The 25,118-nt window shown below is 37.1% G+C and overlaps 2 protein-coding genes and 1 long non-coding RNA gene across 6 annotated transcripts in view; 2 read left to right on the top strand and 1 right to left on the bottom strand.

Annotated features, from left to right (window-relative positions):
• Positions 1-25,118, bottom strand: part of LOC111493399 — a 631,558-nt gene that overhangs the window by 177,464 nt on the left and 428,976 nt on the right. The window lies entirely within an intron of this gene.
• On the top strand, positions 5,746-9,073 carry LOC111492523 (putative pectinesterase/pectinesterase inhibitor 45). The gene is made up of 3 exons (XM_023141891.1): positions 5,746-6,901; positions 7,905-8,065; positions 8,154-9,073. The coding sequence occupies exons 1-3, from the start codon at positions 5,925-5,927 to the stop codon at positions 8,840-8,842; spliced, it is 1,827 nt and encodes a 608-aa protein (XP_022997659.1). The 5' UTR covers positions 5,746-5,924; the 3' UTR covers positions 8,843-9,073.
• On the top strand, positions 10,110-24,733 carry LOC111492213 (kinesin-like protein NACK2). 3 transcript variants are annotated; one of them, XM_023141487.1, is made up of 15 exons: positions 10,110-10,246; positions 10,546-10,801; positions 10,984-11,073; positions 11,185-11,285; positions 11,387-11,500; positions 11,585-11,666; positions 11,805-11,872; positions 14,633-14,692; positions 14,769-14,893; positions 15,715-15,913; positions 17,395-17,529; positions 17,822-17,890; positions 17,966-18,880; positions 23,845-24,152; positions 24,244-24,733. In XM_023141487.1, exons 2-15 carry the CDS (start codon positions 10,573-10,575, stop codon positions 24,569-24,571), a joined length of 2,823 nt encoding a protein of 940 aa, XP_022997255.1. In that variant the 5' UTR covers positions 10,110-10,246; positions 10,546-10,572; the 3' UTR covers positions 24,572-24,733. The 3 variants fall into 3 exon arrangements, with proteins under 3 accessions (XP_022997255.1, XP_022997271.1, XP_022997263.1); XM_023141503.1 differs by having other exon boundaries at positions 10,117-10,246; positions 10,552-10,801; XM_023141495.1 differs by having other exon boundaries at positions 10,117-10,317.

Here is a 25,118-nt window from a genome sequence, read left to right as displayed (position 1 = left end):
AAGGTGGAGGAAGAGAATGCAAGTCCTCCCAACCAAGAGATAGACATCACAGTCAGAACAATCATAGGCCAAACCAAGGCCCCTTGTCTTGCTTCATAGGAAAGGAAGCCAACCAAGAAACCTAGTGCCCAAAAAAGGCAACACTCTATGCTTTCTAAGAAAAATTCAGAATGAACTCAGAAGTTGAGTATGAGACAACCGAAGTAGAAATACCACTGAAGATGTGGAAAGCCTATCCATGAGGGCCCTAGAGTATTTATCTGCTCTTCAGAGGAGAGTGGATGAGATTGAACAACCAGTGGAACGCGGTCTTATGTATGTTGAGGCCTTGGTCAACCACAAAGCACTCAATAACACTATTGTCGACTCTAGAGCCACCCACAACTTCATGACACGATCGAAGCAAAACACTTAAACATCCTATGGTATCGAAATACAAGATAGATGAAAGTTGTCAATTCAACAGTCCTACCTGTCTAGAGGGTTACAAATAGAACTCCGATCAAGATAGGTACTTGGATGAGACAAACTGATTTCGTGGTTGTCAAGATGGACGACTTCGACATCGTGTTAGGGATGATTTTTTTTGCTTAATCAAAAAATCATTCTCATGCCCCTAGCGAAATATTTAGTTGTAACGGAGTCCAACCCGAAAATCATTTAAACAATCACCCGTCAACCAAAAGGGGTGAAAGATGATGTCAACGCTACAGTTGAGAATGAATCTTACGGATGAGGAACCCACGCTCGCTAGCATTGCTATAGTTGAAGAGGGAAGCTCAAGTTAGTCAACCCCAACAAAAGCCTCACGATCACAACAGAAACACTTCGACGTAAGATCAAAAATTCAGATAAAGTATTTATCTCCACATAGACAGATAAATCACGAGATTTGATATTATATTGGGGGCGAGATCACTTGCCACAAATGTGTGTCATAAGACTAAACATGGACTAAATGAATTCTACAAACATCTAAATGAATTGTTGACAGTCGGGTTCATTAGACCTGTAAAAACCCTTGTCAATGGTCACCCAAATGGTGGAGAGAAACATCAAGCCAATACCAAAATGTTGAAGGAGGGAGACAGAGACAAACCTCTGAAGCAACACATGTTCACACATAAATATCATTTAGCGAATGAAGAGAAGGACCGGTTGGAAGCGTCATCCACAAAAATTTAAAGAAAAAGAGAGAGTTATGATCAAGTTGAGGTCATATCAACTTCTGGTTCATAGAAACTAGACTCAAAGAGGTATCTACTAATGAAAATTTTGAGTAATTTGAGTACCAGAACGAGAACCAAAGATCCAAGTGTCAACAACGAGGTAAGTAGCCATCTTAAACTTTTCTTAAGCAATAATTGTAGGAATCAATTGGATTTCAATATGAGCATTAAGTTAAGTAATTTTTAGAGGAATATGGTAGAAATTAGTCAAGAACTGTGTGTCAGGTACTTAGACACACCGAACATTTTGCTTGATAATCAATTCATAAAATTTAAAAATTGAGCATAATATAACATGCTAAGGGTATATATGAAATTTGGTAGTCGTAGAATAAAGATAAGTGGCTAAACTAAGAAAATATGCAAAATAACCAAAATACCCCTACAATGGTTTACCTTTTGTTCAAGAACCAAATGGATCCAAATGTCGTGAAATTTTATAATAAGCCTTGTGTTATGATCATAAAGAATTACATAAATTTTAAAAGTGATTAGAACACTATGTTGCTTCTTTAAGATATTTCAAGGCTCAAACATCTGACTTTAATAAATGCCTATTATAAGGACATAAGAATATGTTCATGGTATCCAATTATTTCGATCAAATTTAGAACTTAAACCAAGTTAGGGGCATAAGTTAAAGCTTAAAGGAATACCCCTATGTCTTAACTAAGATCCAAGACCCTTCTAGAACTTTTAAGAAACATGTTAGGAGTTTATGATATTTTGAATAACTCAGGTATGTTTCTATGATGAGTTCATAGATTATGAGATTTAAATATGTATTAAGAAAGTATGTTATGACTTATGTCTCAAGCATTAAGAACCTAAGAAACTAACCGAATGTTCTAAGGACAAAAATCAAGGGAAAGACCAACATTATATCCATTAAGACAAAAATAATCTTAGGCACACCAAGGACATGGTTAAGAGCCAATAAGTAGGCTATTTACTGAGTTTTTGTACTCACCGTGCCGTGGAAAGAATTGAGTTTACTTTTGAACTCGTCAAACGAGCAGTGTAGCGGTTTGGCTCTGATCCGTGGAAGAGTTGAGAAAGTTCTTTATATTCAAATTCCCAAGAGGTGCTTGGGCCGAACTGCAGAAAGTTCTTTATATTCAAATTCCCAAGAGGTGCTTGGGCCGAACTGCATGTTTAGTTGATTATTGTTTACGACTCTCCACAATGGTATGATATTGTCCACTTGTCCACGCATAAGCTCTCATGGCTTTGCTTTGGGCTTCCCCAAAAGGCCTCAAGTTAGTATTCCTCACTTATAAACCCATTATCATTCCATAAATTAGCCGATGTGAGACTTTCATCGGAAGCCCTCATACCAGCCCTAAATTAGCCGATGTACTCCTTTGGAGTCTTAGTCATTTTTGACTGCCTTCACTTTGGGCTTCCCGAAAAGGCCTCATACCAATGGAGTTAGTATTCCTCACTTATAAACCCATTATCATTCCCTAAATTAGCCGATGTGGGACTTTCATCATCCAACAATTTTGACTGACTATTTTGTTCTAGTAATTATCATCCTCTACATCTTTGTAAAAAGTTTGATAATTAGAAAAATTAATCACGCTTAAATATTTTCATCTTAAAACCCTATTCATCCCTAGGGTTGCCATATCCATTCAACCCACCCAATTTTATTGAAATTAAATAAAACTAAATTTTAAGCAAATTTATATTAAAGGAATATGAAGATAGATTTAATGGGTATTTAATTTTCTCACTCTAGTTTTTTGAGGGTTAAATTTCTATTTTTCCATGTTGGAATGAGTGGTACATTCAACCCAACAACCTAACAATTCAACCCAACTCGAACTATAACGATTAGGTTGGATTAGATTAGCTTTTTGGGTTGGTTTGGATTCATTTTTCTGAAATCGAACTGAGTCGGTTTGGTTTCGAGTTCATAGGACAAAATCTTCAAATTGACCCGAGCCAAATAAAAATATATAAAATATAGTTTACATTAATGATGAATTTACTAGAGTGATACTTTGTCCTAATTTCACTTAAATTTGACACCAATCAAAAACATTAATTTTGTTTTGTTTTAATTATATATATATATATATATATATATATATATATATATTACATTAAATTTGTTTTGTTTAATTTTATATATATATATATATATATATATACCTTAATATTTTATTTTCTCGTACTATTTTAAAATACATTATTTAAATAAATTAACGTCTAATTTTTTTTTTTTAAATATCTTAATATTTTAGGGGTTTCTAACTCCATTATCATAAAGGTCCACTATTTCAATTATAATATTTTTATAATATCTTTTATTTTTGTTATATATAATATTTTTAAACTAATCATTTTTATTATTTTTTTAATTTCAGGATCTATCTTTATATTTTTCTTACTTTAACTAATTCGTATCAATATTTTAGTTGTCTCTAGTTTTATGATAATGTTGAATTATATTAATATGTTACAATTTTCATTCGTTGTTCTTGATTCTTTTTTTCCGTGTGAATAATTATAGATTGATTTGTATTTGTTTGTAAACTTTTAATTATCTTTTATCTAAGATTGTATTCGAACTATGTTAATATGTTACAATTTTCACTCGTTGTTATTGATTTTTTTTTTCTTGTGAATAGATTGATTTGTATTTGTTTATGAACTTTTAATTATCTTTTATCGAAAATTGTATTCAAATAATTATAAATTGTGGATAAATAATTTTTTTTTAAAATTAATTTTTTTTAACCACCCGACCCAACCAAAAAGTAGAGGGTTGGTTGGGTTACCAATCTAACATACTCGAAGTTTAGGGTTGGGTAAAAAAAAATCCTTTAACCCAACTCGGACCATGTATACGCATACTGTAGCTATAACCATAGCTGCCGGTTCCGTTGTGGAGTCCACAGCGATAGTGTCGCGGCAGCATTGGAAGTGCAAGACACGTGGCGGTAGGAGAGGATCGACGTGGATTAAAAAAGGGAAGTGATTGGTTGAAGCATTTGTGACATGTCATGAGATTATAGGGTAATTTAGAGATTAAGTGCAAGACACGTGGTGGTAGGAAGAGGATCGACGTGGATTATATGGTAATTTAGAGAGAGAATATAAATATGTATTATGGTATATTTATCAATGAAGCCAAACCATTATTTTGGTATATTTATCAAAATATGTAATTAATAAATTAAAAAAAAAAAAAAAAAAAAAAAAAAAAAAAAAAAAAAAAAAAAAACAACGTAGTTGGGGAGTTTGAAGTTCTAAGCACAGACGGTTGGTTTGAAGGACAAGGTCTTCTTCTCCAAATCATATCCGATCAAGAAATTGGCCTGCGCTATATTCCCCCAAATCCCAAACGGGTCGCTCGCCGTCATCGGCGTCAACATCAAGCAACTCACACCATCCGCCACCCTCATAAACATATTCTCCTTCGCTAACCTCACGTCAGCGCCGCCGGGATCCTTCACCCGCTTCGATCCGATGATCTTCGCCATCGACGAAACGACGCCGTCGTGCATCTCCTTCGGAATGTAACTCAATGTGGTCCCGAAGTCAATGATGACGTTGTCTTTTACGACAGCGTTTCGGACCGCGTGACGTTCGTTACCAACGGAAATGGCTTCCAGAGTCATTTGATACATCGTGCTGGGGCCCAGTGGAGTCGAAACGACGGCGTTTTTACCAAAGTTGATTTTGCCACTTCCTTGACTCGTTACCGACGGTAAGCAATAGGAGAATTTCCGGCTCACAGCGCTTTTTTTGCTCATTTGAGTGACTATAGAGAGTTCGCCGCCGGCGAGTCCGATGACACCGGAGGTAGTGCCGAACCCGCCGCCGCTCTCGTGGCCACATCCAATCACCATGTTCACAGAGATTGCATGGGAATTTATACGTAAAGGGATTGAGAGAGAGAGAGTTTGCATGGGAATTTCATATGCATTAAAGAAACCGGTTATAAAATAACAAATTAAAACAATTTAATTTTAAATGCCGTTTATGTACGCTTCACAGATCACCTTCTTTCTTCAAATTTTGTTCCGCCTAAGCATGTGGTTTTTGAAGAGAAATAACTATAATAGATCACCTTCTTGCGTTGTATTTGAACCCTACATGTATGTAATAGCCATTGATCACGATACATATTACATAAGTTTATCCGCCATTGATGTAGGGTTTGAGAGTGTTTTTGCCACGTCCTCCTTCGGGGTGATTGGATTAAGTGACAAGTGGATGGTTCCATGAACATAGGAAGTAGAAAAACATTCTATAAACGAACGGAGGGAAAGAATAGGACAGATGAGGCGGTGATATCGGCGCGAGTATTGGGCTTGGAACTGTCTCCTCACAACACTACCACATTTTTTAACCAACTTTTTCCTTTTTTAAAAGAAATGCATACCGTACCACACACCCCAAACCTCCTCCATTGGTACCATGATAATAAGACTCCCAAACCCCACACCTCCAAGAGGGCACACAGATTAACCCAAGTTCGATAGGGAAGAAACCAATTGAACCAACCCAAAATCGAAGGGAAAATCAAAGGAGAGATCAAACAAGAATAAATAAGTACACACATATTTCCCATTATTTCTCACTAATTTTGTGTTGTGGCCTCTGGCTTGGATTCTCCTAAGGCAGAGTTGTCTCTCTGCCTTAGCCATTAGCCATTAACCAAATTCATCCACCACCACCATGGTGTTCCAAGATTTCGACCAAATCTCTGAACGCCGACGACTTGAGAGGGCACGTAAATTCCGACAGAGAGTCATTATAACCGTGGTGTTAGCCACCGTGATCATCCTCCTCATAGCCGCCGCCGTCTTCATCCAGGTCTCCCCTGCTCCCTCCTCCTCCTCCTCCTCCTCCTCCAAAACCTCCAACAAAGACGGAAAATCCAAGAAACATCCCAAATCCAACACCGACACTGACACCGGCACCAACGCCAAGGATGCGTCCAGTGCTGAGAAAATGATTGTGATGATATGCAATTCCACAGACTACAAAGAGAAATGCGAGAGCATTTTGAAGGACGGCTTGAAGGCGGACCCCAAATCCTCTGACCCCAAAGAGCTGATTAAGCTGGCCATCACCGCCGCGGCGGCTGAGGTCAAATCCGCTTTGAAAAAGGCCACTAACTTGAAATTCACGACGCCGGAGGAGAAGGGTGCGTTCGAGGACTGTAAGGTTTTGATGGAAGACGCTGTGGAGGAATTAGAGATGTCTATGACGGCGGTGAGTAAGAAGAATCAGGGGAAGCTGACGGAGAAAGCGACGCCGGATTTGAATAACTGGCTGAGTGCGGTTATGTCGTACCATGAGACTTGTGTTGATGGGTTCCCTGATGGGTCTAAGATGAAGGCGGAAATGGAGAAGATTGGGAAGAGTGGGAAGGAATTGACGAGTAATTCGATGGCGATGATATCGCAGGTGGCTACGTTCTTCTCTAAGTTTGAGTCTGAGGGGCCTGGGGAGGGTGCTGCAACACGACGGCGTTTAATGGACCAGGATGAACTTCCAAGCTGGATGGATAGCAATGAGCGGAGGATGTTGAAGGGCGCTACGGCCGGGGATAAGCCTACGCCTAATGTTGTGGTTGCCCAAGATGGGTCTGGCAATTTTAAAACTATTAATGAAGCCTTGGCTGCCATGCCTGCCAAATATGATGGACGGTATGTCATCGATCAATTACTAAATCCAAATCTCTTATCAGTTTTTATTATTAATATCACGGACCTACCCACCCAATGGTATGATATTAGTGAAAATCCATTATCATTTTCTAAATTAGTAAAATTCTCGACAATCTTTCTTCGAACAAAGTACACTATAGAGCGTCTTTTAGGCCTATGAAGGTCTCGAACAGCCCTCCCTCTTTGACCACCAAGTTTGAACAGCTCTCCAGATCTATAGAACCCTCGAATAGCCCCTTTAATTGAAACCTATGAATCTCTTGAGCAACCCCTTTAATCAAGGCTCGACTCTTTCTGGAGTCCTTGAACAACCTATGAAGTCCTCAAACAGCCTCCTGTTAATCGAGGCTCGACTCCTTCTCTAGAGTCCTCGAACAAAGTACACCTTTTATCTCTGGAGTTAATGATATTTCATAACTAATTGATTGAGCAGACACTCATGGACCACCAAAAAAAGAATATTTATTATTGGATCCATATCCTGACATAAGAAGACCGATGGATTATTGGATCCATATCGTGACGTAAGAAGCCCGATGGGAGTAACACTTGAAATGACAATGCATAAAAAAACACCGATTTGCATATCTTAACATAAGAAGGCCAATGGATTATTGGATCCATATCTTGGCATAAGAAGCCGATAGGGAGCAACATTTGAAATGACAATCCATTAAAAAGCACTGGTCTGCCGATCTCCTAAAACAGCCTAAGGAGCCGTGGACCGCCTACACCCTTTGTTTGACCTTTATACCTAAGTTAAGGGCATAATATTGTCTACTTTGAGTATATTATGGTGACTATGCTTCTAATTTTTCAAAAGACCTCAACCAACCGAGATTACTTATACACCCATGATCATTCCATGATCATTCCATTTCCATTAGCCAACGTGAGACTCACTCCCAACAACAATGTTCAACGGTCCGAACAAATTTATTTATTAGCACACAATCCATAACAAAAAGCAAATCTTTTTCAGGTACGTGATCTATCTGAAGGAAGGAATCTACGAGGAGGCAGTGGTGATCACCAAAAAGATGGTAAATGTGACAATGTACGGAGATGGGTCACAAAAGAGCATGATAAGTGGAAACAAGAACTTCGCGGATGGAGTTAGAACTTTCCAAACCGCATCTTTCGGTAAGCTACAAATACAATACTCAAAACGCTAAACAAATCCTTCTCTGCCCTCTGCCCTCCTTTACTATTGTAATCCATGTCCATGCAGTGGCACTTGGAGACGGCTTCTTCGCGCAAGCCATAGGATTCAGAAACACAGCAGGTCCAGAGAAGCACCAAGCCGTAGCAGCAAGAGTCCAAGCAGACCGAGCCATATTCCTAAACTGCCGCTTCGACGGGTACCAGGACACGCTCTACGCACAGGCCCACCGCCATTTCTACAGAAGCTGCCTAATAGCAGGCACCATCGACTTCATCTTCGGAGACGCAGCCGCCATTTTCCAAAACTGCAACATGATGGTGAAAAAGCCGTTAGACAACCAACAGAACATAGTGACAGCACAGGGCAGAAGCGACAGACACGAAACCACAGCCATAGTGCTGCAAAGGTGCAAGATTTTAGCCGACAAGACACTGGAGCCAGTGAAGTCGCAGTTCAAAAGCTACCTGGGGAGGCCGTGGAAGGAGTACTCAAGAACCATTGTAATGGAGTCCACAATTGAGGACATAATTCACCCGGATGGGTGGTTGGCTTGGAAAGGGGATTTTGCCCTGAAGACGTTGTACTATGCGGAGTTTAACAACGAAGGGCCAGGGGCTAAGACCGAGGGCAGGGTGAAGTGGCCTGGGCATAAGGTGATTGATAAGGAGGAGGCTGCGAAGTTTACGATAGGAAGTTTTCTAGAGGTGGATTGGATCCAGAGCACGTCGGCTCCAGTTCATGTCGGCCTATTTTGATATGAACACACAAACAAAATCCCTTTTTTTTTTTTTTTTTTTTTTTTTTAACTTCTTCAAATTTTTTCATACCTGTCATATTGCATGCATTCCTCTTGATTTTCCTTTTTTTTTTTTCCTATTTATTTCTGTTTCTACATTTACTTGTGTACTCATATGAACCTATACCACACCCATACTCAAACAAAACTAGAGATTCTTGGTAATTTGAAAACTAAGTTTTTTCTTGTATATTTTCTTTGTAATCCTTTCTGATTAGGAATAATATGCATCTCGACAGGTTGTTACAATTTTCTTTTTAATAAGATTCTCCGAATATGTTCATCTCTTATCAACTCTTGTACCCGTGCAATTTTATGATAATTGTTAGTGGTTATTATTTAAGGGTCATATCCAACCGTAGAATGATATTAGATATTAATTTAAATATTTTGAATAAAATATATTTTTTCTATTTAATATATTAAATATTAATTTAAACACTTTAATTTGAATATATTATATAATTTGAATCCACCAACTTTTTCTTTCCACTGAATTGATATAGCTAAAAAAAATCGTGCTTATTGAGAGTCATTTTAAATAACAAACATATTTTGATCATAAAAGTCATTATCATCCATACAAATAAAAGAACAAGCTCCCATAGATAGGAGTTCGTAACTCGCCTATAATTAAGATTGAGTCACAGATTGATAGAGAGAAATTAAATATTTTGTGATCTAGTCTTACACAAACCCATTGTATTAGATACCCCACTCACATGTCTCACATGAACTATTGAGATCAAATCATTTGTAATAATTAGAAAGAGAGTTGTATCAATAGTGTTACCAAAAAATAAAATATTTAACTTATTCCTATACTATAAATCTTTTAGATTATTACTCGAACATTATAATTCTATAGCACTTTTTTGATGCAATAAATAAATATATAATTTTTAAAAATGGACACAAGTTTAGATAAAAATTTCAATAATTTAAATATGAAACTCCAAATAAAACAAAATAATTGGAAAGAATGAACATTAAGTTAATAATAAAATAAGATATATATATATATATATATATATATATATATATATAATAAAATAAGAATTAACAGAAAATAAAATAAGATTTAATAGGCATTATGGCGTATAATGAAGCGTGCCCGCTCCATCGGCGAGTGTGAGTGAGTGGACGAATGGCAATGCCACTCACATTCCTATTTTAAAACCTTTCTCTCACCTCAAATATCAAATTTAAAGTAGCCGTTACTCTTTTTTCTCTCTCTATATTCATATCGAAGCGCCCACTCGCAGATTCTCTCCTCTCCCGTTTTGCACTAAATGCTCTCACTCCATCTTCCGCCTCGCCTTCTCCTTCGTTTTCAGTTCTTTCTTCTCCCATTATCTCCTCTGTGAGCGCTCCTTCTCTTACTTTGCTTCTTTTTCTATAACCAGAATGATTCATGAGCTTACTATATGATTCGTGAGTTATGTTCATTTTTCCCTCTTTGATTCTTGCTTTTTCTCGCGAATTTTGATGAGACTTCAAGAATTTCCAAGATTCCGCGTTCGTAATTTTACTTTTGATGCATAACTTCACTCGATTTTAATCAATTCCGTGCACTGAGTGTTAAATGTTGGAATTCTTGGGGGATAATTTGTCTGCTAATTGAAAAACTTGAGTAATTATTGCTTAATTGTTGTGTGTTAGCCATAGGGCTCACGAGCAACGAAGGAGATGGTTAGAACGCCAGCCACGCCGTTGTCCAAAATTCAGAGGACCCCTTCTACGACTCCAGGGGGTCCGAGAACTCGTGAGGAGAAGATACTAGTCACTGTACGTGTAAGGCCTCTCAACCGGAGAGAGCAAGCCATGTACGATCTCATTGCATGGGATTGCTTGGATGAACATACCATTGTGTTCAAGAATCCCAATCATGAGAGGCCTGTAAATCCATTTTGCTTTGGTATGTTCGTGAGATTAACTGTTGAACTTTTTTCTTCTGTTCATGTTCTTCCTTTGTTATTGTTGATAAATGTTGACCATCGAAGTAATGAAATCAAAGGAGATTTGAAAGCTCAATTTCCTTGTATGCAAAATATTTTCTGGAGAATTTGATAGCTTTTTTTTTCTCCTTACACGCGACAGATAAAGTTTTTGATCCTACATGCTCTACTCAACGGGTGTATGAAGAGGGTGCGAGAGATGTTGCTTTATCTGCTCTTACAGGAATGAATGGTAACAACGAATTTGCACCATGCTGCGGCTCATTTGCAATATACAACCTTTTTGTGAATGACTTTTGTTCTGAATGTTACCCACTGCTACTAAATTCTTATTTTCCTGCAGCCACAATTTTTGCATATGGACAGACCAGCAGTGGTAAGACATTTACCATGAGAGGCATTACTGAGAACGCTGTCAATGACATATTTGTTCACATCAAGAATGTGAGCTATCTAAATCTTTATATATGTTTTTTCTACTTTATCCCTTATTGTTCACTGGATCATGTTATATTTCATTTAATCTTTTCTATTTCATATTGTAGACACCAGAGAGAAATTTTCTTCTAAAATTTTCTGCTCTGGAAATATATAACGAGACTGTTGTTGACCTTTTGAATAGCAAAACTGGATCTCTTCGTCTTTTGGATGACCCTGAGGTATTGTTAACGAGTCCTCCTTATGAGTTGACCTTTACCCAGCCATATTTAGGACAAATAGAACATTGCCTTTTTTAAATACAGAAAGGAACCACTGTGGAAAAACTGGTAGAAGAAATTGTCAAGGACAGCGAACACCTTAGGCAATTAATTGGAATATGTGAAGGTAATCATCTTTGTTATTATTATTTTTCTTCATATAGTATGTTATCTTCATTTTCATCACTTTTGATAGCGATTTCATGGTTCTGTATTCAGTTAAAATACTTTTAATGATTTTGTTTTAACAATGTTGTCTCTACAGCCCAAAGGCAAGTTGGCGAAACTGCTCTCAATGATAAAAGCTCACGATCACATCAGATTATCAGGCTGGTAAGCTCCAAAATATGCTAATGATGAGAATAAAATAAATAATGTGATTTAATGTGGAATCGTATTTCTCCTTAATAGGGGTTTTTAACCTCAAAAAAAGCGACGGTGGTGAAACAACCTCACCCCCCATATAATTAGTCCACCTCATCCAAAAGGAAAGGCACTAGGATTTTGACCTTTAGGGTAAGCTTAGATATGACAAAGGAAGGGATACCTAATAAAGCAAGCTCATCTTTTGAGTTTAACTTCATCCCAATCGGTCCCTGCTATAATAGAGCAATTCTTGTTAATTTTAAGGCCCAAAATTAACTAGAAGCATGTAGTAGTATTGGTGGCTTACAATTTGGAATACTCTTCCCTCCCGTAACAGTAAGCTGTAAAGGAGAGATGTGATCACTATCTATTTTAAAAGACACAATAGATAGTCGAAGGTTTTGTTTGTGGTTGTGCCCTTTCACTCTCATAGTATGGAGGGGGAGTGAGTTCACGAGATGAGGGGAGAAGTTATGAGGACCTTCTTTTCAAGAGATTGTGTTCTCTAGTCGGTCAATTTCTTTCCCATAACATAGTTTACATGGTTGGAAAGAAATAGGAACAAGGATAGATGGTTCAGTATTAGTGAGAAGATTTTTAGATTTTGACACATTTTATTTCTTCTCTTAGCTCTTGGTTCAAATTTATTTTGTACTACTACCTTTTCTTATACCCGTTTCTTAAAGTTTTTTGTTCTCCCCTGTTAATTTGAGCCTTTCTTTTTATATGGGCCTCTGTTCTTTTATTTGTATTAATTAACGCTGGTTTCCACTAATAAAAAGTTCCTAAGAGGCTGGGCTTATCTATTCATAGAGTCGATCAGTGTTCCAAACAGAATGAAAGTGCAGTTACTTTCCTCAAACGAGAGAGAGAGAGACAAGAGAAGAAAAGAAAAGTTGAGTCAACTTGAGTTACGTGTTTAATCATGCATTTGTCACAACTTGAGTTACGTGTTTAATCATGCATTTGTCACCTAACTTTATCCTTACTTGGCGATACCCATTCTTTAAGTTCAGCTTGGTAAATTAGAAGCCTAACTCAATAGATCTCTAACAAGAGAACCTTGGAATTGAATCTGTATTTTGTCGCGATCTTATTCATTGTTTGCCTTACTATTGTTACATATTCCCCAAGTTCCACTCTGTTTGCAGTTAGTAAAGTGGCTACGGGTTCATGTTGATCGTATATGTCCATCAAGCAATTCATATGCTCGTTAGTTAGGATTTTGTATTCTTTTGGATTTGTTTGATAGTAAGGTAGGTTAGGTAACACTATGAGCTAGGATCAACGATCAGGTCAAGTCAGTATAGTGTTGGATATCCTCATGGGAATTAATAATTGCATGGGAGCTCTAGAAATTGCGAGGCCCAGTTCAATTGCAAGCCTATCTTTTTTGTTGCAAAACTTGAGCTGGCCCATATCTAAAGGAATTAACCTACCCTCCATTCTGCCCAATTTAAACATCTTCAAGATTGGAATTAATGTGAGATTTTTTTTTGGAAGGGGGATATCTAAGATGAAGCGTTATTATCATGATATTCTTCTACAAATTTCTTCCTAAATTATTTTGCATGTAACAAATTTTCTAATGGGTCCGTAAAAGAACAGAAAATTTTCATTGGTTTGACTTTGAGGATTGTTATGATTCTCCAGACATGGCTAAAGAAGCTAACATTTTTAGTGGGAAAATTTTCCAACCATCGAAAGAAATGACTTTTTCTTTTTTGTTTCTCCTAGAAAAACTTGATGATGTGGTAAGATTTTAGTTTTCCTTTTTTTGGGATAAATTTATATTAAACTTGGTTAAATCCTTGAATAATTCCTTTTAGTTTCCAATTTGGATTTTAGTTTTCCTTTTTCTTTTAATTTTCTATTTTAATTCCTAGTTCTTTACCCTAGTTTGTTTCTAATAAATACTTGATTCCTGGAGAATTCCCTCCTTTAAAATCCCAAAAATGCTCACACCATATTTGATCTCTCTCATTATTATTCTTCCCACATCACGTATTGCTCATGTTATTACCAGCAGTTTTAAGTGATTGTTTTGTGCCCCAGTCCCAAAAGTCTGAATTTCGATAATACTCAGTCTTCTCAAAGAGATTGATTAAGTTGCAAGAATTCTCTCTTTTTAGTTCTGCCCTTTGACCACTTAAGAAATCTTGTTCTTGATCTTTTCCGATGAGGCGTTATTACCTGTAAAAACTTTAAGTTTCCTGCTCTACATCTCAATATAAGACATTTATTGATATGGTGGGAGCACATGCCTCCTTGTTCTTATGGGTCCTAAACTCATTCTCTCTGAGATTGAAGTGGAGTAAGTGAGATTGATCGATTGTTTGATCTTTTATCTGCTAGCGGTGGGTTTGGGTTGTTACACCTTATCTCTCGATTTGACTAATGTGAGTTTTGAGATATTAAACATTTGTTGTCTATGGACATATTTCTCAGACTATAGTGTGTCTTTCTAGATTTATTCACTCATGATTGGTCGTATATCATACCATATGTATATAAAAGATTTGACAAGTGCGTAAGTTTTGAGGTATTAAACATTTGTTGAACATGGACTTTCTAGATTTATTCACTCATTATTGTCTTGTATCATACTATATATATACACACACTATATATATAGATTCTTATATAGAATATCTTATATATTTTGTTTAGATTCATATGGTCACTTCTCTTGGTAATAACCCCCACTTTCTTTTCCTCTCTTTTCAGACCATTGAAAGTAGCCTCCGGGAAGCTACAAATTGTGTGAAATCTTTCATAGCAAGTTTGGTATGTTGGCCATTACTTTCCTCTCTTTCTTATCACATAGAAGACTATTTATGGTAGCTGGAACTATAATTTTCAGAACCTTGTGGACCTTGCTGGAAGTGAACGTGTTTCTCAAACTAGTGCAGATGGTACAAGATTGAAGGAAGGTAGCCACATCAACCGTAGTTTATTGACACTTACAACTGTCATTAGAAAGCTAAGGTAAAAGCCAATTCAATCTAATTTAATTTCATTCCTTCAATAAACTGAAGAGTTAAAGGTAAAGTTTTGACAATTTATTACATCGTGATTCCACATCCAACTTGAAGTATTTGCTCTAGCTAGTTATAGGGTTAACTTGTTCAACTGGAATTTTATGGTTGCTCTGATTTGCTCCTAGGAGTTGTTTGTAACATTACTTATACTTCTTCATAATATTGATAAGTTTTGTTTCCTTGAAAAAGAAGACCGGTGTTTGGAATTGGTATCGATAAGGTTGTCTCAGTTGCATACAGTAGTACAAGATGTTTTAATTTACTTTTCTTTCCCCCCCCAATTATATAGAGTAGATGCATCATAAATAAAAAAAAAAGCTCCTACGGGGGACTGGACTAGTTTCGGAGGTGCTAGACTATCTTGTATAAGACCAAAATCAAACAGATCTAGATTAAACGATTGTTCCNAAAAAAAAAAAAAAAAAAAAAAAAAAAAAAAAAAAAAAAAAAAAAAAAAAAAAAAAAAAAAAAAAAAAAAAAAAAAAAAATCAAACAGTTTTCTCAGATTTCTATCTTCAAAAAGTTGGAAAGCCTCCTTTTAATTATAGGGTAAGGAAATTATATGGTTTTTTCTTCTCTCTTTGTAATGCTGGGCAAAAGATGGCTACAATACCATATGGGGATTAAAGGTGCATGAATATTGTTCACTTTGGGGGAGGGAGTGGACGACAGGAAAGTATATTGCAGTAAATGACAGTGTATTCCTTTACTTCTTTTGTTGTTAGGAAAAGTAATTATGTAGTTCAATCTTCTCCTCTCTTTTTGCAGTGGTGGGAGAAGAGGTGGCCACATACCATATAGGGATTCAAAACTTACACGAATATTGCAGTCCTCACTTGGGGGAAATGCTCGTACAGCAATTATTTGTACCATGAGCCCAGCTTTAAGTCATGTGGAGCAAACAAGGAATACACTTTCGTTTGCAACTAGTGCAAAGGAAGTTACCAATAATGCCCAAGTAAACATGGTATGTAAAAATATTAAATTGTACTTCAAATACTGTAAGATTTTGTCGTAGTTTTTTATAACAATGTTATTGTTAGTTTTATTTTGTTAGTCTCATTAGTAGCTTATTTGGAAAATTTTGAGGTCTCTAAAAGTCTCGTAGCAATATTTAGACTCATGTTAAGACGAATGCCCTTGCATATAGGATCCCATGTCCTCGCAATCAATGAGTTTTTGTGAAGAATCAAGAGCTACCTTTGATTATTGTAGTTACTGTATTGAAATTACCTTTCTCCCCTTAAATAAAAAAAAGATAGCTTTTCAACTTTTCATTGATAATATGAGACGGAAATGTTCTGGAAGAAAAAAAAAAAAAAAAAAGAACTCTCTGGAGAGTGAGATAAAAAGGGGAAGGGAAAAAGAAAAGAAGAAGAAACTCAACATGGAGCATTACTACAACCATTAAAAAAAACCAAAAAACAAAAAGCCAGAAAGCTTAGGCTTGAATAACGATTTGGTTTTTAGTTTCTAGTTTCTGACAATTAAGTTTATAAACACTACTTCTACCCAAGTTTATATGTGTGGTTATCTAGCTCTACTAATGTTTGCAAAAGCTAAGTCAAGTTTAAAAACTAAACAAAAAGTAGTTCTTAATTTTAGAATTTGACTAGGAATTCATGTATTTTTTTAAGAAAAGTAAAAATCATAATTGAGAAATTGGGGGAAAATAAGCGTAAATTTTAAACATAGAACACAAAATCAAAATTGTTAGCAAACCAGGCCTATATAATCCAGAGACAGCAGCACCAAGAAACCATATTTCCACCTGAACAACCAAATAAATAAACAAAAAGAACTCCCAGTCAATGAAGCCACCAATTAAAAGAATAAGAGAGCAAAAGCAGGGTCACAAACTTTTATCTACAGTTGATGAAGTGAAATTTGAACCGTCTTTGGAAGTATGTGTTAGTCTTGAATATGGAAACTTCGAGTGTGCAGAATTAAGAGTACATGCTACAAGATCTTTAGAAACCTCGGATGTACAAACACTAGTACAAGACAGACACTGTCTAATTCAACCTATTTTTATGTAAAATAAAAACTCTGTTCCCAATTGTGTTTGTTCACGCTTCCTTGTCCTACTAATTTTAAACAGTGTTGTTGAAGGTATCCATTATCTTAGTATCAGTGGACAAAATCATTGCTATTTCAACCATTTTCTCAATCTCTTCTGAAATATTTATAAAATGTCGGTAACTTGGAGTCTAATAATGTTATCACTACCAACATTTTCAACCCCTGCATATCCTTCTTTGCACGGAATATAACTATCTCTCTCTGATATTAGATCTTTGGTTTCTTTGCATAAAAGATATTGTATTGATATTGGAAATTGAAAAACCCCGGAATGGTTAGGTTGTCAAAGGCATTCATGCAATAAAGAATTTAAAGATGAATTTGGCTTGATCGATTTACTACTTGTTTCAATCATCCTCTTTCTAGATTGTCTCAGACAACAGATTATTGAAACATTTGCAAAGTGAAGTCGCCAGACTTGAGGCTGAACTCAAAAGTCCAGAGGTCTCTTCTACGTGTTTACAGTCTTTACTACTGGAAAAGGATAAAAAGATTCAGCAGGTATCACATTGAAAAAACTGTTCACATACAACTTATTAAATGTTTTAGTTTCCATGCGTGTCCAATGGCCGTTCCCTGACAGACTGCCATTGTGATTGGATAGCTGTAATTATACAGCAGCAGAACTATTATTAGATTGAGTTTTTATTTCTTGCTCATTGAGAGCCCAGCTTTTGAGCGTTTCCATTCTAGTAAAATAATCCTAAACTTGTCTGTTCTTTCGTTGGGTCTAAAGATCTGAATTTTTCGTATCTCTGTATAATTATTGTAATAAGAAAATCTTTTTTTGTAGATGGAGAAAGAAATAAAGGAGCTAAGGTGTCAACTTGAACAAGAAAAAAAAGTATATGAGGAACCGAAGGTACATTATTTTGAGGTTTATAATATTCACCGTTATTATTGATATTTTTAATCATTGAATTGTTGACTTTTGCAGGGAATAGATGAATGTGGGCCTTCTCATGTAGTTAGGTGCCTATCGTTTCGAGGAGATGATGATCGAACTCCCACTAAAATTCCTCCAGGATCCAAGCTAAGAAGTGTAGTAGTAGGAAGGAAAGGAGCTTTGAGGCGATCAATACCGTCAATAGATCCATCCATTATTGTGCATGAAATCAGAAAGCTAGAACACTGTCAGAGGCAGCTTGGTGAGGAAGCAAATCGAGCCCTTGACGTGTTGCATAGGGAGGTTGCTTCCCATAAACTGGGCAGTCAAGAAGCCTCTGAAACTATTGCGAAGATGCTATCCGAAATCAAGGACATGCATGTTTTAAGCTCCATTCCTCAAGAAACCATTGCTGGAGATAAGACAAACCTGATGGAAGAAATACTTCGTTTTAAATCTGAAGGAACTGTAATTGAATCTCTTGAAAAGAAGCTTGAGAATGTTCAGAAATCTATTGACAATTTGGTCTCGTCTTATCCAAGTCCAAACGATGAGGATACACCGGAGTTGAAGAACCAGCATAAAAGGAAAAAAGTACTTCCTTTTGCATTGAATAACGGTACAAACGTGCATCAAATTATTCGATCCCCATGCTCTCCTATGTCTTCTTCCCGTAGTGTAACGAAGTATGAAACAGAGAACAGGGTTCCTTGTAAAGTGACTTCGGCTCTTGATGAACGTTCAAGGACGCGCAAAATTATACCAAACTGTGATGAAAACTGCAGAAATGTATCAAGGGATAGTACTCCTCTATCACAGCAATCTAGCTCAGTTAATGTGAAAAAAATGCAGAGAATGTTCAAGACTGCTGCTGAGGAGAATATACGGAGTATAAGAGCTTATGTTACAGAGTTAAAAGAACGGGTGGCAAAACTACAGTATCAGAAGCAACTGCTGGTTTGCCAGGTATATAAATTTCTCAGATTCTTTTTTGTCTCATTATATTAGTCATGTACATAGCGATAACTTGAAAATACAGTATTAGTTAAGCGTGGAAAGAAATCAGCCAGTTGCCAGTTATAGGCAGCTACAGCTAAGTCCATGTTATAGCTAATATAAATTGCAGCAGGGTGTTAAGCGCACTCCGAAAAGGCACAGTGAAAAATATAGGAAAATATAAGCAATCAGTAATCAAGGAGATAGACATAACTCTATGCTATACAGCTAATATAAATTATAGCAGGGATAATTCAAACACGAGGAAAAAGAGAGTGTGATAAATAGGAAAATATAGGCTACACTTCCAATACAACTTTGACATAGAATTTTGACTAACCAAATGTAGCCATCAACCCTCCTTTTGTGACCTCCCCTTCTCACCAAAACAATCCTCTCTCTTTACGGATCCTAGGATTTTTTTGAAAGAGATACAGAAGTGAAGTAGAATAACTGCACAAAGCATACTAAATTGGGATGCGTTTGCCTCCCATAGAGAAGTAGGCTTTCCTCAAATGGCTCCTCTAGAAGTTTAGTGGGCTTTGTAAAACAGTCTTTAGTGAACATGTAAAATTTAACCAGCTACACTCACCAGGCTCCAAAAGTAAGGAATCTTAGGATTATGGGAATCCAATTATAAGACAATATTCTAGAAGGGACAAGAAAGGGAATTCATCCTCTGCAAGTTAGTTATGCAAGGGAGGGCTGTGTAAGGAGGGGATCACTATTGGAATGTGGGTAGTATATATGTAAGGTGGCTAGGCAAGTAGATATGTTTATGCGTTTTGTGTGTTTGCTTCAGCAAAATAGGAGGGGAGAGAGAGAAAGAGATTACCAGCCCTCTCTCCCCTCCAATTGGTTGGGGGTTTTGTATTGCCTTAGGCATTTCTTTCCTCTTAATGTCAACATCATCCGGGAGATGCTGATATTAAGAGGAAAGTAGATATGTTTAGAGTTTTGTGTGTTTGCTTCAGCAAAATCGGAGGGGAGAGAGAGAGACTTTACCAGCCCTCTCTCGGGCTCCAATTGGTTGGGAGTTTTGTAAAGCCTTAGGCATTTCTTTCTTCTTAATATCAACATCATCCGGAGATACCTTGCATATTGGTATCGGATAAGTTCGCCCTAGTAAATTTGTAAAAATGACTCAGAAGAGGCGCAAAGAATGTTTGGATATGACCAATCAAGAAATTAAAAGTATCGGGAAGAATGTTGAGAAATTTCCAGTGATGGAAAACAATTTTTCATCGTTGAAAAAAAAAAAAATGGTGGAATGCCTCAATGTTCAAGCAGATGAAGCCAAGCAAAATGTGGATGAAACCAAAAAAAAATGTTCGCGAATGTGGTCATTGGGATATCATTGTTGAGTACAACGAGGATAAGAACTTCATTTTCAACTATTATTGAAGGCTCTGGTCATAAGCAAAATGAATGGAAAAACTCTACCGAGACATTGGGGAGAAAAGGAATGGAAAAACTCTAGTGTGAGACATTGGGACAAACTCCTGATGAAATGCAGAAAACATAAGAAGGAACAGAGGATCATAGTACACTTAAGAGAGTCGAAATGCATAGGTTTGGAGGAGATGACTAAGGTTCGTAGCTTTTCAAGGTTGACAGATATTTCCAAATGCATAAGCTCACTTATTCTGAGAAATTACCAGTTACAGTTGTGATTTTTGGAGGTGTCACATTATACTAGTATTGAGAATTGGAGGGATGAGAACCCTTGTAGAACTAGAATGATTTGGAAATATGTCTGTTGACACATCAAAGAAAGGAAGTGTGCGAGGAAGGTTCCTAACCATAAAATAGGAAATAATATTGGAGTACTGAAATACATTTGAAGGCACCACGTTTTCACTTGATAGACAAATCATTGGAAAATGCTTTTTTGAATGGATTGGATCCGGTAGTTAGGGATGAGGTTATGTGTTGTGGCAACCTGTTGGGATTCATATGATCATGTCAATGAGACAACTTGTGGAAATCATGAACAGATTGGAGGCCGGAAAACATGTCGCACTCCCTAATACCAGGGCTCAATTGGGCAACCCTAAGCCCACCACAAGTTGTCAATGAGATAACTTGTGGAAATCATGAACAGATTGGAGGCCGGAAAACATGTCGCACTCCCTAATACCAGGGCTCAATTGGCCAACCCTAAGCCCACCACACATCCATTAAAGAGAGTAGTTAGAGGCATATGAGATGCCTCTCCTATGACCTTAGAATTAGCCCACCACAAACATTCCTTAACAAATAACCAACTACGAAGTGATGATAGGAACTGGTGTCGCAGTAAAAGGCAATGGGGTTGGTAGCACAATTTGTGAAAACTTTCTAACCTTAGAATTAGGGGCTGTAGATGTCAGTCTAGGGATGTAGTGGCTTCACACATTGGGTGTACTGAGGTTATCTCTAACGATGAAGGTTATTTATTTGGGGGCCATGTAAAGTGATGCTAAAAGGTAATCCAAGATTGACCAAGGCCTATGTGACCTTAAAAAACACGGGGCCGTAATGACCATAGATTCTTAGTGGAATTCAGGGCACTTGTCATCGCTCCCCAATGTCATCACTTCCTAATCCCATGAGTTGTAGATAATGGTAGCCTATGAAAATTTTTACTAACAATTAAGTGATCAGGGACTTCGCTGATGTTTTTCAATTGCCTAGTGATTCACCACACAACACGATCTCCAGTTATTGGAAGGAACTGCTCCTATGAATACATCCTTACCGCCATCCTCATTACAGAAGGATAAATTTGAACACTTAATGAATAAAATGTTGATAGTGAGAATTATTTGGTCGAGTATAATCCTACATTCTAGCCCTGTGTTATTTGTCAAAAAGAAGGTTGGTGGATGGTTATAGTACCAGATAAGTTCTCAATTCTGGTTATTGATGAGTTGCAAGGATCTCAAATCTACTCCAACATCTGATCTGAAATCAGGGTACCATCAAATTCGAATACATGAGAACGACATAACCAAAAATTGCATTCAGAACCCATGAAGAAGGCCCTTATGAGATTTTGGCTATGACCTTCGATCCCACACTGGCCCATTCACATTTCAATCTCTTAGCAATTGCATATTCTGGCCTTTTGTCCATGACATCATCCTTGTTGAGTTGTATTCCAATGGGGCCAAGTGTCAGTTTGCCAACGAGAATATTGAATACTTGGGCTATTGGGTTTCAGCTGAGGGAGTTCAAGCAGACCCAAAAAGGATTTGTGCCTTAATCAAATGGCCGATACCACAGAACAGACGTGAGTTGAGAGGCTTTCTGGGATTCATAGGGTACTATAGGTGGTTTGTGGAAAATTTAGAATGCACATTAGCTCCCCTATCCTAATTGTTGAAAGCAAACCAATTGTGTGGACTGAAGAAGCAACAGAGGCCTTCGAGAGACAAAAGAATTCCATTATTAGATTCCAAATTTTGATCAGCCATTCATAGTGGAGACGGACGCCTTGGGAGTTGGTTTGGGAGCAGTATTTATCACAAAACCAGAATCTCCAATTACTAGGTACAATCTCCATTCCAGTTTTCGGTGTATCTTAGCTTAAAAAAGCTTTGGGCAATTCACAATTCGTGCAGTAGGGTCCTTCCATACTTAATGATGACTATGAAGGCTAATGGATCCAAATGATATTTTTGGCTATCGAAAGACTTGCATGCACACTAGAAGGATTCAATTACTTGTGAGCTGGAAAGACTTGCATGCCCATGAAGCTACTTGGAGCCGCTCCCAACTACCAGGTACATCCTCCATTAATCCATTTCTATATATCTCAGCTTAAAAAAGCTTTGGGTGATGCTGAATCCATGCAGTAAGGACCTCTCGTACTTAATGATGACTATGAATGGCTAATGTAACCAGATGATATTTCGGGTCATCGAAAGAATGCGCACATTGGAACGACTGAATTACTTGTGAGCTTAGAAGACTTGTGTGCTCATGAAACTACTTGGTTGCAGCCAGTTCTTGAGGTGTATCACCTTGGGGGGACAAAGTTACTTTGACCCCGGGGTGATGTTAGATTAGACCCCCAATTACCATCCAATATTCCAGAAGGGTCAAGAAGGGGAATTCCTCCTTTGCAAGTTAGTTACCTAGGGGAACGCTGTGTAAGGAGGGAACCATTAGTGGAATATGGATAGTATATATGCAAGGATATTAGGAAAGATAGGTTCATGGTTTTTGTGTGTTTATACATATGTAAGGATATTAGGAAAGATAGGTTCATGGTTTTTGTGTGTTTATACATATGTAAGGATATTAGGAAAGATAGGTTCATGGTTTTTGTGTGTTTTCTTTTGCAAAATAAGAGGGGAGAGAGATTACCAGCCCTCTCTAATCGGCTGGGAGTTTGTATTGCCTTAAGAGCATTTCCTTCTTCTGATTATCAATACATCGTAGAGAGAATACTTTACAGATCAGATATAACCGAGGGGCATCCCTGAACAATACGCCAATAATGATAAAGGCAAAACCCCAAACTGACTTCCCCAATTTCTAAGCTTGACCTTGTTACCATTAGAATGTGCAAAGAATTCTTCTCTTCCCTGTCCCATGAGCCTCTGACAGCAACTTAACAAATTGAAGTATGTTATAATAAAGGCTGAATGGAAGGTCCTCATCCCCAAAGTAGTAAAGTTTGTTCTGCTTTGACAACCCCATTCATGGTAATTTTTCATCCAAAGATATATCGTGTCCCAAAAATAAGTTAGAATGGCAGTTTACAAATGTCTACAGAATGGCGTTGACAATTTGAATTTAACCTTACATAGGCCAGCTGATATTTTATTCTTTCTTCCCTATATGTACGTGTATATGTATTTATCATTTATTTATTACGAACCAGAAATGAGACCATTTTCTTCTTGCATATATTTTATTTACATGCTTATTGAACATATGTATAGGTATTGGATTTGGAGAAAAATGAGAATGGAACTGAAGCGGCAATGGACACAATTGAACATACTCCAGTTTCTTGGCATACTATATTTGAAGATCAGAGAAAGCAAATCATCATGTTATGGCATCTTTGCCATGTTTCCCTTGTACATCGGACACAGTTTTACTTGCTGTTTAAAGGAGACCCATCTGATCAAATTTATATGGAAGTTGAATGGAGAAGATTGACATGGTTGGAGCAACACTTAGCGGAGCTTGGAAATGCGAGTCCAGCACTTTTAGGCGATGAACCTGCAAGCTCTGTTTATGCAAGGTATAAGCTCCGTAACTTGGGATGAGATGAGATGTTTCTTAAGCTTTCATTTGAATACAAACAATAATAATGACGGTTGCAATGCTGGCAGTGTCAAGGCTCTGAAGCAAGAAAGGGAGTATCTTGCGAAGAGGGTGAGCTCTAAGCTAACAGCAGAGGAAAGAGAAATGTTGTATGTGAAATGGGAAGTTCCACAAGTTGGAAAACAGAGAAGGCTGCAGCTAGTCAACAAGTTATGGACAGATCCCCTTAACATGAAACACATACAGGACAGTGCCAAAATTGTTGCAAAGCTAGTTGGGTTCTGTGAATCAGGGGAACATGTTAGCAAGGAGATGTTTCAACTCAACTTTGTTTGTCCTTCCGATAGGAAGACTTGGATGGGCTGGAATCTAATCTCAAATCTGTTAAATCTATAATATGATCTTTGTATATGCTAAGATACTGCCTTGATGAGCTCTTTGCTATGAAATGTTCAACCCTCTGAAACTTCTAGTGGGAGCTGTGGTAAGAAATGAACTAACCTAGATTATGTATAAATTTTCTCCCAAGTTGTGCAAATGGCCATTTTTGCTGTTGATGAGCTTTTTTTAGGCTTTTTTTTGCTGTTGCTGATACCTCCCTACTTCGAGAAATATGTTAGAATCTCCAAGTTTCATTTACACATGTGCTTTAATCTCAACAGGTATAGATTATTACAATTATTTCTAACATATTATCGTATTACTGTTGTTGAGGGTTCTCCCCATTTGCATCTAATCTATACATTAAACCAAAAGGGTATACATAATAAGAGAGCTGGGTTTCAACAAGGCTTGTAAGAGCGCTAAGAGATTTGAAAAATGTGATCATTCAAAACTAACTGGAAGACCAAAGGGAGGCCGATAAATTCAGTTGCCACAGATACCTCTGTAAATCCAAAAAACTTGGTAAGTAAATAAGAATAGGGAAAAGAAAATGAAAATC

The sequence above is a fragment of the Cucurbita maxima genome, unplaced genomic scaffold, assembly GCF_002738345.1.
Source record: "Cucurbita maxima cultivar Rimu unplaced genomic scaffold, Cmax_1.0 Cma_Scf00001, whole genome shotgun sequence".
Lineage (NCBI taxonomy): Eukaryota > Viridiplantae > Streptophyta > Magnoliopsida > Cucurbitales > Cucurbitaceae > Cucurbita > Cucurbita maxima.
This window is presented reverse-complemented; position numbering and strand designations above follow the sequence as displayed.